Genomic DNA, 14,595 nt, shown 5'->3' with positions numbered 1-14,595 from the left:
AAAAGATTCACCAACACAGATGTCCAGAATACTGTGGAATTTTTCGATGAGAACAGAGCTGTTTGTATTGGGACACAATGGTGTGCCAATACTTCCGTTCACTCCGTGACGTCACGCACATACGTCATCATACATAGACGTTTCCAACTGGAAGTTTCGTGGGAAATTTAAAATTGCACTTTATAAGTTAACCCGGCCGTATTGGCATGTGTTGCAATGTTAAGATTTCATCATTGATATATAAACTATCAGACTGCGTGGTCGGTATTAGTGGGTTTCAGTAGGCCTTTAAATAAAACCACCTGCCTTGTTTTTAATGAATACTTACAGTCGTGGTCAAAAGTTTACGTACCTGTACACTTGTAAAGAACATAATGTCATGGCTGTCTTGAGTTTCCAATCATTTCTACAACTCTTATTCTTTTTGTGATTAAATGATTGGAGCACATACTTGTTGGTCACAAAAAACATTCATGAAGTTTGGTTCTTTTATGAATTTATTATGGGTCTACTGAAAATGTGACCAAATCTGATGGGTCAAAAGTATACATACAGCAATGTTAATAATTGGTTACATGTCTCTTGGCAAGTTTCACTGCAATAAGGCGCTTTTGGTAGCCATCCACAAGCTTCAGGTTGAAATTTTGACCACTTCTCTTGACAAAATTGTTTCTTCAGCATTGTCCACACGTATAAGTCAGGACTTTGGGAAGGCCATTCTAAAACCTTAATTCTACGCTGATTTAGCCATTTCTTTACCACTCTTGACGTGTGTTTGGGGTCATTGTCCTGTTGGAACACCTAACTGCACCCAAGACGCAACCAATTTTAGGTTGTCCTGAAGAATTTGGAGGTAATCCTCATTTTTCATTGTCCCATTTACTATCTACAAAGCACCAGTTCCATTGGCAGCAAAACAGACCCAGAGCATAATACTACCACCACCATGCTTGACGGTAGACATGGTGTTCCTGGGATTAAAGGCCTCACATTTTCTCCTCCAAACATGTTGCTGGGTATTGTGGCCAAACAGCTTTTACATTTTTGTTTCATCTGACATCCCATGGACAAAGATAAGACCTTCTGGAGGAAAGTTCTGTGGTCAGATGAAATTAAAATTAAGCTGTTTGACCACAATACCCAGCAATATGTTTGGAGGAGGGCAGCACGGTGGTACAGGGGTTAGTGCATGTGCCTCACAATACGAAGGTCCTGAGTAGTCCCGAGTTCAATCCCGGGCTCGGGATCTTTCTGTGTGGAGTTTGCATGTTCTCCCCGTGACTGCGTGGGTTCCCTCCGGGTACTCCGGCTTCCTCCCACCTCCAAAGACATGCACCTGGGGATGAGTTGATTGGCAACACTAAATTGGCCCTAGTGTGTGAATGTGAGTGTGAATGTTGTCTGTCTATCTGTGTTGGCCCTGTGATGAGGTGACGACTTGTCCAGGGTGTACCCCGCCTACCGCCCGAATGCAGCTGAGATAGGCTCCAGCACCCCCCGCGACCCTGAAGGGAATAAGCGGTAGAAAATGGATGGGATGGATGTTTGGCGGAGAAAAGGTGAGGCCTTTAATCCCAGGAACATCATGCATACCGTCAATCATGGTGGTAGTATTATGCTCTGGGCCTGTTTTGCCGCCAATGGAACTGGTGCTTTACAGAGAGTAAATGGGACAATGAAAAAGGAGGATTACCTCCAAATTCTTCAGGACAACCTAAAATCATCAGCTCGGAGGTTGGGTCTTGGGCGCAGTTGGGTGTTCCAACAGAACAATGACCCCAAATACACGTCAAAAATGGTAAAGGAATGGCTAAATCAGGCTAGAATTAAGGTTTTAGAATGGCCTTCCCAAAGTCCTGACTTAAACGTGTGGACAATGCTGAAGAAACAAGTCCATGTCAGAAAACCCAACAAATTTAGCTGAACTGCACCAATTTTGTCAAGAGGAGTGGTCAAAAATTCAACCAGAAGCTTGTGGATGGCTACCAAAAGCGCCTTATTGCAGTGAAACTTACCAAGGGACATGTAACCAAACATTAACATTGCTGTATGTATACTTTTGACCCAGCAGATTTGGTCACATTTTCAGTAGACCCATAATAAATTCATAAAAGAACCAAACTTCAGGAATAGTTTTTTGTGACAAAGAAGTATGTGCTCCAATCACTCTCACAAAAAAAAAAAAGAGTTGTAGAAATTATTGGAAACTCAAGACAGCCATGACATTATGTTCTTTACAAGTGTATGTAAACTTTTGACCACCACTGTAGGCATACTACGCTACTGTATTTTAATGTCTGTCGTTATGGTGGCACTCGGGGAGTCAATAAGCGTTTTCGGAGGTGGTTGAAAAGTTTTAGAAGCACTGGTCTAGAAGACAAGACTGCCAGCTTCTTCTTTGGAGACGTCCCAACTTGACATAAAACATAAGAGGTGCGGGCAGACTTAAGCAAATGTTGGAAGGCTAATCCTTGAATGGCAGCCAATCAGGAAGTAGACGACAACAGCACTTCCTCATTCCAAGAAGGTGACGTCACTCCCGGTAAAAGCTTCCAGGAACCGGCACAGACCTTTTATTCCCACCTGCAGGGTGTGTGTGTGCGCGCTTGTTTTGCTCACCTTCACTTTAATCCCGGCTAAGTGCGTCAAAACAACATGGCGCCTTATCACTTGTGACATCTGACATCCTGGCCGACCCCTGAGCAAGGATTTCACGCACACACACACATACACACACACACGCACACGCACGCCACTCCGCGTCAGCGTCCCTGCGCATGTAGGAAGTCCCAAAAAAAGGAAAGGATTTTTCAGTGCGAAAGCGTGAAAAAGAAGCGCGCCCCCTCAGACCATGGTGCTCTTCTTCTCCCGGAAGTCGGCGTGCGGGGGCTCGTGGTAGGTGGCGATCATGCCGGCCGCGTCCCAGCGCCCGACGGGGGCCGGGGAGCTCTGCATGACCACCAGCCGGATGGGCGACTGGGTGGGCGGGGGGTCCGGGGCGTACTCCTTGGTGGGGTCCTTGCCGCGGCAGTCGTACATGATGCAGGAGATGAGGAAGACCAGCAGCAGGATGACGTAGCTGGCGATCAGGATGCAGAGGTTGAGCGTGACCGGGTCGATCTCCTGATAGTTCTCCAGGAAGCCCATCCTCCTGTGGGCCCGCGCTACCGGCGCACGGTGCCGGCGTGTCCTCCCGCGTCCATGCCCTGGGTCCCGCTCTGCAAAGACTTTAATCGCCGCCGCTCCTCCAAACCTCCCGTTTCTGCGATCAATGGCGCACTTTGATAACTTAATCCTGGACTTTGTGGCGGATTGTCTCTTATATCATCTGCTCGCACTTCTACGCACATCCTCCATTTTCTATCTGTGTGTGTGTGTGTGTGTGTGTGTGTGTGTGTGTGTGTGTGTGTGTGTGTGTGTGTGTGTGTGTGTGTGTGTGTGTGTGTGTGTGTGTGTGTGTGTGTGTGAGTGTGTGTGTGGTGTAATCTTAATCTCGATTGTGAGCAGGGATTGGCAACAGCGGCCATCTGGCTCAATTCCGGGGCGGGGTGGGTTTGAGGAGCGTTAGCATGCTAGCACGCTTTAATTAAACCCGGATGACATCTTCACGCAAAATGTTTTTTTTATTTTTATTTGGAACGCTCTCAGATTAAAGTTTCTGAATTAGAATCTGCCTTCAACACGCTAAAGTGGCAACATGTGGCTGGAAAAAAAAAATCCTGACGTTAGCTCTGGTCACGCCGGGTCACGTCATGTTTTGCGCGGCCTCTCGCGCACCCGGGGGGCGTGTCTTGTGACAAGCAGGAAGTATTGTCCAGTCGTTTTTTTTTATTTTTTTTATTTTTTTTTAGAACGCTCTCAGATTAAAGTTTCTGGATTAGAATCTGCCTTCAACACGCTAAAGTGGCAACATTTGGCTGGAAAAAAAAAATCTTGACGTTAGCTCGGGTCATGTCATGTTTTGCGCGGCCTCTCGCGCACCCTGGGGGCGTGTCTTGTGACAAGCAGGAAGTATTGTCCAGTCGTTTTATTTATTTATTTATTTTTTTAGAACGCTCTCAGATTAAAGTTTCTGGATTAGAATCTGCCTTCAACACGCTAATGTGGCAACATTTGGCTGGAAAAAAATTCCTCTCGTTAGCTCGGGTCACGTGACGTTTTGCACGGCCTCTCGCGCACCACAGGGGGCGTGTCTTGTGACAAGCAGGAAGTAACATCCATGCGTAAACCATAAAATCCAGTGAGATTTATATTCATAAATGTACATTTATTGTCAGCATAATTTGATGTAAAAATAAATCAGTTCACAAAATTCGAACGCAAAAAAATGTAGTTACATAATTTCAATGTCTAACAAAAGCTTTTGTAATAAACACACAAATTAACCCCCACCCGGGGAGGGGTGTGTTTGAGGAGCGTTAGCATGCTAGCACGCTTTAATCAAACCCGGATGACGTCTTCACGCAAATGTATTTCCATCCATCCATCCACCTTCCTCCGCTTATCCGAGGTCGGGTCGCGGGGGCAGCAGCCTAAGCAGGGAAGCCCAGACTTTCCTCTCCCCAGCCACTTCGTCCAGCTCTTCCCGGGGGATCCCGAGGCATTCCCAGGCCAGCCGGGAGACATAGTCTTCCCAACGTGTCTTGGGTCTTCCCCGTGGCCTCCTACCGGTCGGACGTGCCCTAAACACCTCCCTAGGGAGGCGTTCGGGTGGCATCCTGACCAGATGCCCGAACCACCTCATCTGGCTCCTCTTGATGTGGAGGAGCAGCGGCTTTACTTTGAGCTCCTCAAGAACAAAGACCTTGTCGGACATAAGAGCTTTTTTTTTTTTTTGCCCCTGTTGTCCTTTTTTGAGTCGTCCTATAAAACGGTGGCTTCCTCCATGGCGTTGACCCACCTCAGGGCCGTGTGGTTGTCCTGGACTTTGAAGGACGGCAGAGCTTCTCACTCTATCTCTAAGGGAGAGCCCCGCCACCCGGCGGAGGAAGCTCATTTCGGCCGCTTGTACCCGTGATCTTGTCCTTTCGGTCATAATAATAATATGTGGGCTCTGTACCGAGGATGTCATTGTGGCTTGTACAGCCCTTTGAGACACTTGTGATTTAGGGCTATATAAATAAACATTGATTGATTGATTGATTGATAACCCAAAGCTCATGACCATAGGTGAGGATGGGAACGTAGATCGACCGGTAAATTGAGAGCTTTGCCTTCCGGCTCAGCTCCTTCTTCACCACAACGGATCGATACAGCGTCCGCATTACTGAAGACGCCGCACCGATCCGCCTGTCGATCTCACAATCCACTCTTCCCTCACTCGTGAACAAGACTCCGAGGTACTTGAACTCCTCCACTTGGGGCAGGGTCTCCTCCCCAACCCAGAGATGGCACTCCACCCTTTTCCGGGCGAGAACCATGGACTCGGACTTGGAGGTGCTGATTCTCATCCCAGTCGCTTCACACTCGGCTGCGAACCGATCCACTGAGAGCTGAAGATCCTGGCCAGATGAAGCCATCAGGACCACATCATCTGCAAAAAGCAGAGACCTAATCCTGCAGCCACCAAACCGGATCCCCTCAACGCCTTGACTGCGCCTAGAAATTCTGTCCATAAAAGTTATGAACCGGATCGGTGACAAAGGGCAGCCTTGGCGGAGTCCAACCCTCCCTGGAAACGTGTCCGACTTACTGCCGGCAATGCGGACCAAGCTCTGACACTGATCGTACAGGGAGCGGATCGCCACAATCAGTCCGATACCCCATACTCTCTGAGCACTCCCCACAGTACTTCTCGAGGCACACGGTCGAATGCCTTCTCCAAGTCCACAAAGCACATGTAGACTGGTTGGGCAAACTCCCATGCACCCTCAAGGACCCTGCCGAGAGTATAGAGCTGGTCCACAGTTCCACGACCAGGATGAAAACCACACTGTTCCTCCTGAATCCGAGGTTCAACTATCCGGCGTAGCCTCCTCTCCAGTACACCTGAATAGACCTTACCGGGAAGGCTGAGGAGTGTGATCCCACGATAGTTAGAACACCTCCTCCGGTTCCCCTTTTTAAAGAGAGGAACCAAGAGGTACCGCCCCCGATGTCTAAGCGATGCTGCAGAGTCTTGTCAACCAAGACAGCCCACAGCATCCAGAGCCCTAAGGAACTCCGGGCGGGTCTCATCCACCCCCGGGGCCTTGCCACTGAGGAGCTTTTTAACTACCTCAGCAACATCAGCCCCAGAAATAGGAAAGCCCACCACAGATTCCCCAGGCACTGCTACCTCATAGGAAGACGTGTTGGTGGGATTGAGGAGGTCTTCGAAGTATTCCCTCCACCGATCCACAACATCCGTAGTCGAGGTCAGAAGAACACCATCCTCACCATACACGGTGTTGACAGTGCACTGCTTCCCCTTCCTGAGGCGGCGGATGGTGGTCCAGAATCGCTTCGAAGCCGCCCGAAAGTCGTTTTCCATGGCTTCCCCGAACTCCTCCCATGTCCGAGTTTTTGCCTCCGCGACCGCTGAAGCCGCACACCAATTGGCCTGTCGGTACCTGTCCGCTGCCTCCGGAGTCCTATGAGCCAAAAGAACCCGATAGGACTCTTTCTTCAGCTTGACGGCATCCCTCACCGCCGGTGTCCACCAACGGGTTCGAGGATTACAACCACGACAGGCACCAACTACATTGTGGCCACAGCTCCAATCAGCCGCCTCGACAATAGAGGTGCGGAACATGGTCCACTCGAACTCAATGTCCAGCACCTCCCTCGTGACATGTTCAAAGTTCTGCCGGAGGTGGGAATTGAAACTCTCTCTGACAGGAGACTCTGCTAGACGTTCCCAGCAGACCCTCACAATGCGTTTGGGCCTGCCAGGTCTGTCCGGCATCCTCCCCCACCATTGCAGCCAACTCACCACCAGGTGGTGATTGGTTAGAAAGCTCTGCCCCTCTCTTCACCCGTGTGTCCAAAACATGAGGCCGCAAATCCGATGACACAACTACAAAGTCGATCATGAAACTGCGGCCTAGGATGTCCTGGTGCCAAGTGCACATATGGACATCTTTATGTTTGAACATGGTGTTTGTTATGGACAATCTGTGACGAGCACAAAAGTCCAATAACAAAACAACCACTCGGGTTCAGATCCGGGCGGATATTCTTCCCAATCACGCCTCTCCAGGTTTCACTGTTGTTGCCAACATGAGCGTTAAATGCCCCCAGTAGGACAAGGGAATCACCCGCGGGAACACTTTCCAGTACTCCCTCGAGTGTATCCAAAAAGGGTGGGTACTCTGAACTGCTGCTTGGTGCGTAAGCACAAACAACAGTCAGGATCCGTCCCCCCACCCAAAGGCGGAGGGAAGCTACCCTCTTGTCCACTGGGTTGAACTCCAACGTGCAGGCTTTGAGCCGGGGGGTAACAACAATTGCTACCCCAGCCCGTCGCCTCTCACTGCGTGCAACGCCAGTGTGGAAGAGAGTCGTGCCCCTCTCGAGAGAACTGGTTCCAGAGCCCTTGCTGTGCATCAAAATGAGTCCGTCTATATCCAGCCGAAGATCGGATTGCCAAGTGCCCTGCCTTCGGCTCCCGCCCAGCTCACAACGCACCCAACCTCTATGGCCCCTCCCATGAGTGGTGAGCCCATTGGAGGGGGGACCCACGTTGCCTCTTCGGGCTGTGCCCGGCCGGGCCCCATGGGGACAGGCCCGGCCACCAGGCGCTCGCTATCGTGCCCCAACTCCGGGCCTGTCTCCAGAGGGAGGCCCCGGTGACCCGCGTCGGGGCGAGGGAAATCGGAGTCTTTGTTCTTGCATTCCCATAGAAGTCTTCGAGCTGCTCTTTGTCTGATCCCTCACCTAGGACCTGTTTGTCTTGGGAGACCCTACCAGGGGGCATGGAAGCCCCCGGACAACATAGCTCATAGATCATTGGGACATGCAAACTCCTCTACCACGATAAGGTGGCAGCTCAAAGAGGAGACAAAAGGTTTTTTGTTTTTTTTGGAACGCTCTCAGATTAAAATTTTTGGATTAGAATCTGCCTTCAACACGCTAATGTGGCAACATTTGGCTGGGATTTTTTTTTTTATCCTGACGTTAGCTCGGGTCACGCTGGGTCACGTGACATTTTGCGCGGCCTCTAGCGCACCCAGGGGGCGTGTCTTGTGACAAGCAGGAAGTAACGTTCAGTCGTAAACCACAAAGACCCAGTGAGTTTTATATTCATAAATGTAAGTTTATTTTCAGCATAATTAAAAAGTGCATAAGTGTGTTACACTTGCATACTTACACTTAGTCTTTAAGTGCATAAGTGTGTTACACTTGTTAAACTTAAAGTACCAATGATTGTCACACACACACTAGGTATGGCGAAATTATTCTCTGCATTTGACCCATCACCCTTGATCACCCCCTGGGAGGTGAGGGGAGCAGTGAGCAGCAGCGGTGGCCGTGCCCGGTAATAATTTTTGGTGATTTAACCACCAATTCCAACCCTTGATGCTGAGTGTAAAGCAGGGAGTTAATGGGTCCCATTTTTATAGTTTTTGGTATGACTCGGCCGGGGTTTGAACTTGTTGTGTATTGAGCTGTATGTTTTGTCTGCATGGTTACACCCAGTGACCACCAGGGGGAGTGCCAGGTGGGTTCATATATGTTGGGTTGAACTTCCGTTCGGTGTGTGGCAATAAAGCTGTCTAACGTCTACACCAGCTCCCGACTCGGCTCTCGTGATTACATAGATAAGGTGAAATATGAGTATGACTGTTAGTGTTACATACTAACAGTCAGTATACAACAATTGGCGACGAGCACGGATGCACCTGCCGACGGATTAAGAGGCGGGTGGCGGCGAATCCGCGGAGTTTATCGACGGCTAGCGTTAGCTTAGCTTTGTTAGCATTAGCTTTGTTAGCATTAGCTCCGCATAGCAGCGGGGGTACGACTCACGTCGGGACGACCTGCGAGCATGGCGGGCATCCTGGGACAGATGGACGCCTTTGATGAGTCGACGGAGCAGTGGTCGACATACGTGGAGAGGTTTGAGCACTTCGTGGCAGCAAATGGACTGAATGAGGGGAGGAAGCTGCCGGTGTTTTTCAGGGTGATGGGACCGGCGACGTACGGTCTACTGCGCAGCCTCATCGCCCCAGAGAAGCCGGGCACGAAAACGTATGATGAGGTAGTGACATTGTTGCAAGCACATTTCTCCCCAAAGCCCATAGTGATAGCGGAGAGATATAGATTTCATAAGAGAGATCAGGGGGAGGGGGAAACTATTACACAGTATGTAACAGATCTAAAAAAATTATCAGAGCACTGTGAATTTGGAGCTTACCTGCAGGATGCACTAAGAGACAGGTTAGTGTGTGGGTTGAACAGTGAGTCGATTAAAAAGAGGCTGTTAACAGAGAAGGATTTAACATACCAAAGAGCAGTTGAACTAGCAGTTTCAATAGAAACAGTGGCACGTGAATCTCAACAGCTTAGTAGCTCACAGAAGGTGAACGCTGTCTCTCTCTCCTTGCCACCGGGCCGTAAATGCACTCGTTGTGGTAGAGTAAATCACAAAATGGAGGAATGTTTTTACAAGGACCAGTCCTGCCACAATTGTGGAAAAAGGGGGCACATAGCTCGTATGTGCAGGGAGGATAAAGGGGGACCGAAGACAACACATTTTTTTGTGGTTAAAAAGGGACAGAAAACGAAAGGAAAATTAAAAAAGAGGGCCGATCAGGTAGAGGCGGAGACTAAGCCCAGCGACCCAGAGACAACAGATTCAGATGGGGTGGGAGGCTTACATGTAGTGGAGGTAGAAAAAAGCGTTAAACATGATAGCGCTGCGTCGGTGATTATCTGGGTTAGACCCAAAGTGGAGGGACAAACTATAGAAATGGAGTTAGACACAGGTGCGGCAGTGTCGATCATTTCAGAAAAACTATACAATGCTAAATTTAGCCAGTTACGCCTCCGTACCACCAACCTACTGTTGAGATCGTATACAGGGCAGGTTATGACACCCTTGGGGGTAATAAAAGTAGACGTGCATCTCAACAAACAACGGGCACGTCTCCCCCTGTATGTGGTTAAGGGTGACGCTCTCTCTCTTTTTGGACGAGAATGGTTGCGAAAAGTAAAGTTAGATTGGACAATGATTAAAACTATTCGAGCTACACATTCCATACAGGAAGACCGCACAATGGCGACAGTACTAGACAGCCATGCCAGGGTGTTCCAAGAAGGTCTAGGTACACTAAAAGGCTTTGAGGTGGCGTTAACCCTCAAGCCGGTGCATCAACCGAAGTTCTTCCAAGCACGGGCGGTGCCGTATGCACTTCGGCCGAAGGTGGAGGAGGAATTAGAGCGTTTGGAACAGGGGGCGTACTGTCTCCAGTACAGTTTAGTGAATGGGCTACTCCAATTGTACCCATTGTAAAAAAAAAAGGGAAAGTACGTATATGCGGAGATTTTAAAGTGACCTTGAATCCCGCGCTTTGTGCTGAACACTACCCCATTCCGAGGATAGAAGATCTTTTCGCATCGCTAGCAGGGGGGCAGCGTTTCAGCAAATTAGATCTGGCGAACGCATATTTACAGGTGCCGGTTCAAGAAAGCTCCCGTAAATATCTGACCATTACCACGCAGAAGGGAATGTTTTGCTATAACCGTCTTCCCTTCGGGATCACCTCTGCGCCGTCAAATCTTTCAGCGAGTCATGGACCAAGTGTTGCAGGGCCTCCCCAACGTCCATTGTTTCCTGGACGACATTTTGGTGACTGAGGAGAACGATGCAGATCACCTAAAAAACTTAGATGCAGTGTTGGGCCGATTGGGAAAATTCGGTTTGCGAGTACAGAAGGAGAAATGTGAATTCTTCAAGAGTTCATTAGAATATTTGGGGCATGTCATTGATAAAAAAGGGCTACATAAGTCCCCAGAGAAGCTTAAGGCCATAGCGGAGGCCCCAGCCCCCATTAATGTGAGTCAGCTCCGTTCTTTTTTGGGCCTGATAAAGTATTATGGGCGTTTTGTTAAAAACATGGCAACCATGCTCAGCCCGTTACATGAGCTGTTGCACACCGGAGTGGCATGGAAGTGGTCACCAGAGTGTGAGAAAGCCTTTAAGGCAGCAAAAGACCATTTGCAATCAGAACAGGTGCTAACGCATTATGACCCCAGGTTGCCCCTGCGGATAGCGTGTGACGCGTCGCCGTATGGGGTGGGCGCGGTACTTTCGCACGTGATGCCCGGTGGTGAGGAGAGACCCATAGCCTTTGCCTCTAGGACACTGAGCAAGGCAGAGCAAAATTATGCTCAGATTGAAAGGGAGGCGCTGGGAATTATTTTTGGGGTACGTAAATTCCACACCTATTTGTACGGGTGCCATTTTACACTACTCACAGATCACAGACCGCTGACAAGTATATTGAGTCCCAGTAAGGCGACGCCACCTATGGCGGCCGCACGACTGCAGCGGTGGGCGTTAGTGTTAGCGGCACACAACTACACAATCCAATACAGGAAAGCAGCAGATCATGGGAATGCAGATGGTCTCTCACGGTTGCCACTGCAGGTAGCGCATGGGGAAAAGCCAGACGCAGTAGATAGGGTGACAGTACATCACCTTGAGACACTCCCAGTGGACAGTGAAGATATTAGGAAGGGAACTAAATATGACCCAGTGCTCTCTAGGGTAGTAGATATGGTAGTGTCAGGCCAGTTTGTTGGAACAGTTGGGCAGAATGACGCGTTGGCACCCTTCTACATGCGACGAGACGAACTGACGGTGATCCAGGGGTGTTTGCTATGGGGCAGTAGAGTGGTGGTGCCTCCAGCGTTGAGACCGCAGCTTCTGAAGGAACTACATGCCGGGCACCCAGGCATGGTCAAGATGAAGGCCATTGCACGGAGCCATGTCTGGTGGCCGGGGTTAGACGCCCAGATTGAACAGCAGGCCAGGACATGCTCTACGTGTCAACGGAACCAAAAGAACCCGGCGCTCTCCCCACTGCACACCTGGCCGTGGCCGGGATCTCCATGGCAACGGATCCATGTGGACTTTGCGGGGCCGTTCGAAGGACACATGTTCTTGGTGGTGGTAGATGCGTACTCTAAGTGGCCGGAAGTACAGGTGATGAAAACGACGACGACGGAGAAGACTGTACAGGCCCTGAGGAGTATGTTTGCCCGCAACGGAGTACCAGAGACACTGGTTAGTGACAATGGGCCACAATTCACAGCGGCAGAGTTCGGGGCATTTCTCCGGGCAAACGGAGTGAAGCACAAAAGGTCAGCGCCGTTTCACCCCGCCACGAACGGTCAAGCAGAGCGTTTTGTGCAGACGCTGAAGCGTTCATTGAAAGCGTCTAGGGGAACATTTACGCTGCAACATCGAGTGGAGGCATTTTTACTCAGCTACAGGAATGCGCCTCGCATGACGATGAGTGAGTCTCCGGCTATGCTCTTCCTGCGCCGTCGGCTCCGCTCTCGCTTGGACCTTGTGAAGCCGAACGTGTCGGCTACGGTGGAGCTGGCGCAGGAGGGCCAACGAGAACGCAGAGATATGGTGGCTAAGGACAGACGGTTTGCAGTGGGGGAGGCCGTGCTGGTGCGTGATTATCGACGGGGGGAGGAGAAGTGGATGCCTGGACTGGTGGCATCACAAGAGGGACCGGTATCCTACTCCGTGGATGTGGGGGCAGGCGCACTCTGGAGACGTCACACAGAGCAGATGAGAGCCGGTGACCGTGCGCTTTTGGTTCCCACTGGTCCAGAGCAACCAGCTGTGCTGAGTGAACTGACAATTGGGGCCCAGCCGGTTGCTCCCCCCCCTTCTCCGGCAAGAGGGGATGCTCTGGGAACCGGGACAGTCGCCCCCGAGCCAGGAGGGTCACCCAGACGGACAGCGGATGTTGGCGCGCCAGGCCGGAGGTATCCACTCCGGGTTACCAGAGCTCCAGACCGCCTTAATCTCTGAACTGGGGGGCGTGGGTTGTTAGAGAGTCATGTCACGTTTTGGGGCAGAATAATCCCCGTTGACTGACTCCGAGGTTCGGGGGTAGTCTACCCCCCGGCCTCAGTAAGCATGTATGTGTTTAAGTTTGAGTTCCCTATTTACAATAGCCCCCTAAGTGGGTATTTCAATGTATTTTATGGTTACACCGCCGATTCGCACAAAGCATCATTTTGCACATAACACACGTTCTAAGTGCTTATGGCCTAGTCTGTTTTTATAGGCTGGGGTTAATAGGGGTGGTTTTAGGTGGGTGCGAATCTGAATAAGTGGGGAGGGATGTTGTGTATTGAGCTGTATGTTTTGTCTGCATGGTTACACCCAGTGACCACCAGGGGGAGTGCCAGGTGGGTTCATATATGTTGGGTTGAACTTCCGTTCGGTGTGTGGCAATAAAGCTGTCTAACGTCTACCTCAGCTCCCGACTCGGCTCTCGTGATTACATAGATAAGGTGAAATATGAGTATGACTGTTAGTGTTACATACTAACAGTCAGTATACAACAGAACTCATGACCTACCGATCTCAGGGCGGACACTCTAACCACAAGGTTTGATGTAAAAATAAATCAGTTCTCTAACTTCGAACGCAAAAAATGATTTGCATAGTTTCAATGTCCAACAAAAGCTTTTGTAATTAAGACACAAATTAACCCCCATAACAAAGTAGGTCTCTCCTATTTTTATCAAGTCATGTACAAAAGGTAAAGATAGTAGGCCAGTTGTTTTCAGTACCACCTTAATGACCAACATTACACTACAGTAGCGTAGTAGGCCTGAATATTAATTAAAAACAAGGCAGAGGTATTATTTAACCTATATATATTTGGATATTTTTAGCCAAACATTACATACAGTTTGAACAGTAACACTGTTTGTATATTTCATTAAGTGATTGTTTGGTGTACCACTAGATGGAGCCCGCATACCACTAGTACAGGCGTGTCAAACTCGTTTTCATTGAGAGCCACATCGCAGTTATGGTTGCCCTCAGAGGGCCGATTTTAACAGTGAATAATATACAGTATGAATATAAATGTGTATGTATAAAAATTTTGTATAGTTGTCTATGTATTTGATTATTTTGTCTTTTTTTTATATTTTCCGGACTATAAGGCGCACTTTAAACCCCTTTTTTTTTTTTTTTTCCTCAAAACTTGACAGTGCGCCTTATAACGTGGTGCGCCTAATGTACGGAATAATTCTGGTTTTGCTTACCGACCTCGAAGCAATTTTATTTGGTACATGGTGTAATGATAAGTGTGACCAGTAGATGGCAGTCAAACATAAGAGATACGTGTAGACCAGGGGTCACCAACGCGGTGCCCGCGGGCAGTAGGTCGCCCGTAAGGACCGGATGAGTCGCCCGCGGGCCTGTCCTAAAAAAAAAAAAAAAATGTTTTTTTTTTGGTTTTTTTAAAATTAAATCTACATAGAAGAAACACAAGATACACTTTCAATCAGTGCATCAACCCAAACAACCTCCCCCATGCACACTCATCCACACCCACTCACACAAAAGGGGTTACTTCTTTCTGCTACCAATATTCTGGTTCCCACAACATAGACAACACATCTGCAAGG

The 14,595-nt window shown here is 49.3% G+C and overlaps 3 protein-coding genes across 3 annotated transcripts in view; 1 reads left to right on the top strand and 2 right to left on the bottom strand.

Moving 5' to 3' along the window:
- The window catches only part of mmd (monocyte to macrophage differentiation-associated), a 35,064-nt gene extending 32,297 nt beyond the window's left edge, over positions 1-2,767 (bottom strand). Inside the window, exon 1 of the mRNA XM_062050326.1 lies at positions 2,620-2,767. The gene's annotated coding sequence lies outside the window, so the exon portion shown is untranslated. The remainder of the gene's footprint in view (positions 1-2,619) is intronic.
- A 76-nt stretch (positions 2,768-2,843) lies between these two features.
- Positions 2,844-3,383, bottom strand: LOC133652020 (small integral membrane protein 36-like). The gene has a single exon (XM_062050327.1). The coding sequence runs from the start codon at positions 3,145-3,147 to the stop codon at positions 2,845-2,847; it is 303 nt and encodes a 100-aa protein (XP_061906311.1). The 5' UTR covers positions 3,148-3,383; the 3' UTR covers position 2,844.
- Positions 3,384-10,586: 7,203 nt separating this feature from the next.
- On the top strand, positions 10,587-13,392 carry LOC133651489 (uncharacterized protein K02A2.6-like). The gene has a single exon (XM_062049444.1). It carries the CDS (start codon positions 10,715-10,717, stop codon positions 12,974-12,976), a length of 2,262 nt encoding a protein of 753 aa, XP_061905428.1. The 5' UTR covers positions 10,587-10,714; the 3' UTR covers positions 12,977-13,392.
- Positions 13,393-14,595: the final 1,203 nt, after the last annotated feature.

The sequence above is a fragment of the Entelurus aequoreus genome, linkage group LG06 (assembly GCF_033978785.1).
Source record: "Entelurus aequoreus isolate RoL-2023_Sb linkage group LG06, RoL_Eaeq_v1.1, whole genome shotgun sequence".
NCBI classification, from domain to species: domain Eukaryota; kingdom Metazoa; phylum Chordata; class Actinopteri; order Syngnathiformes; family Syngnathidae; genus Entelurus; species Entelurus aequoreus.
Note: the sequence above shows the minus strand (reverse complement) of the source record. Positions and strands in the feature narration are given on the sequence as shown.

Coding starts and splice junctions, on each gene's coding strand:
- LOC133651489 (XM_062049444.1), top strand. CDS start 10,715: ATGGACCAAGTGTTGCAGGGCCTCCCCAACGTCCATTGTTTCCTGGAC.
- LOC133652020 (XM_062050327.1), bottom strand. CDS start 3,147: ATGGGCTTCCTGGAGAACTATCAGGAGATCGACCCGGTCACGCTCAAC.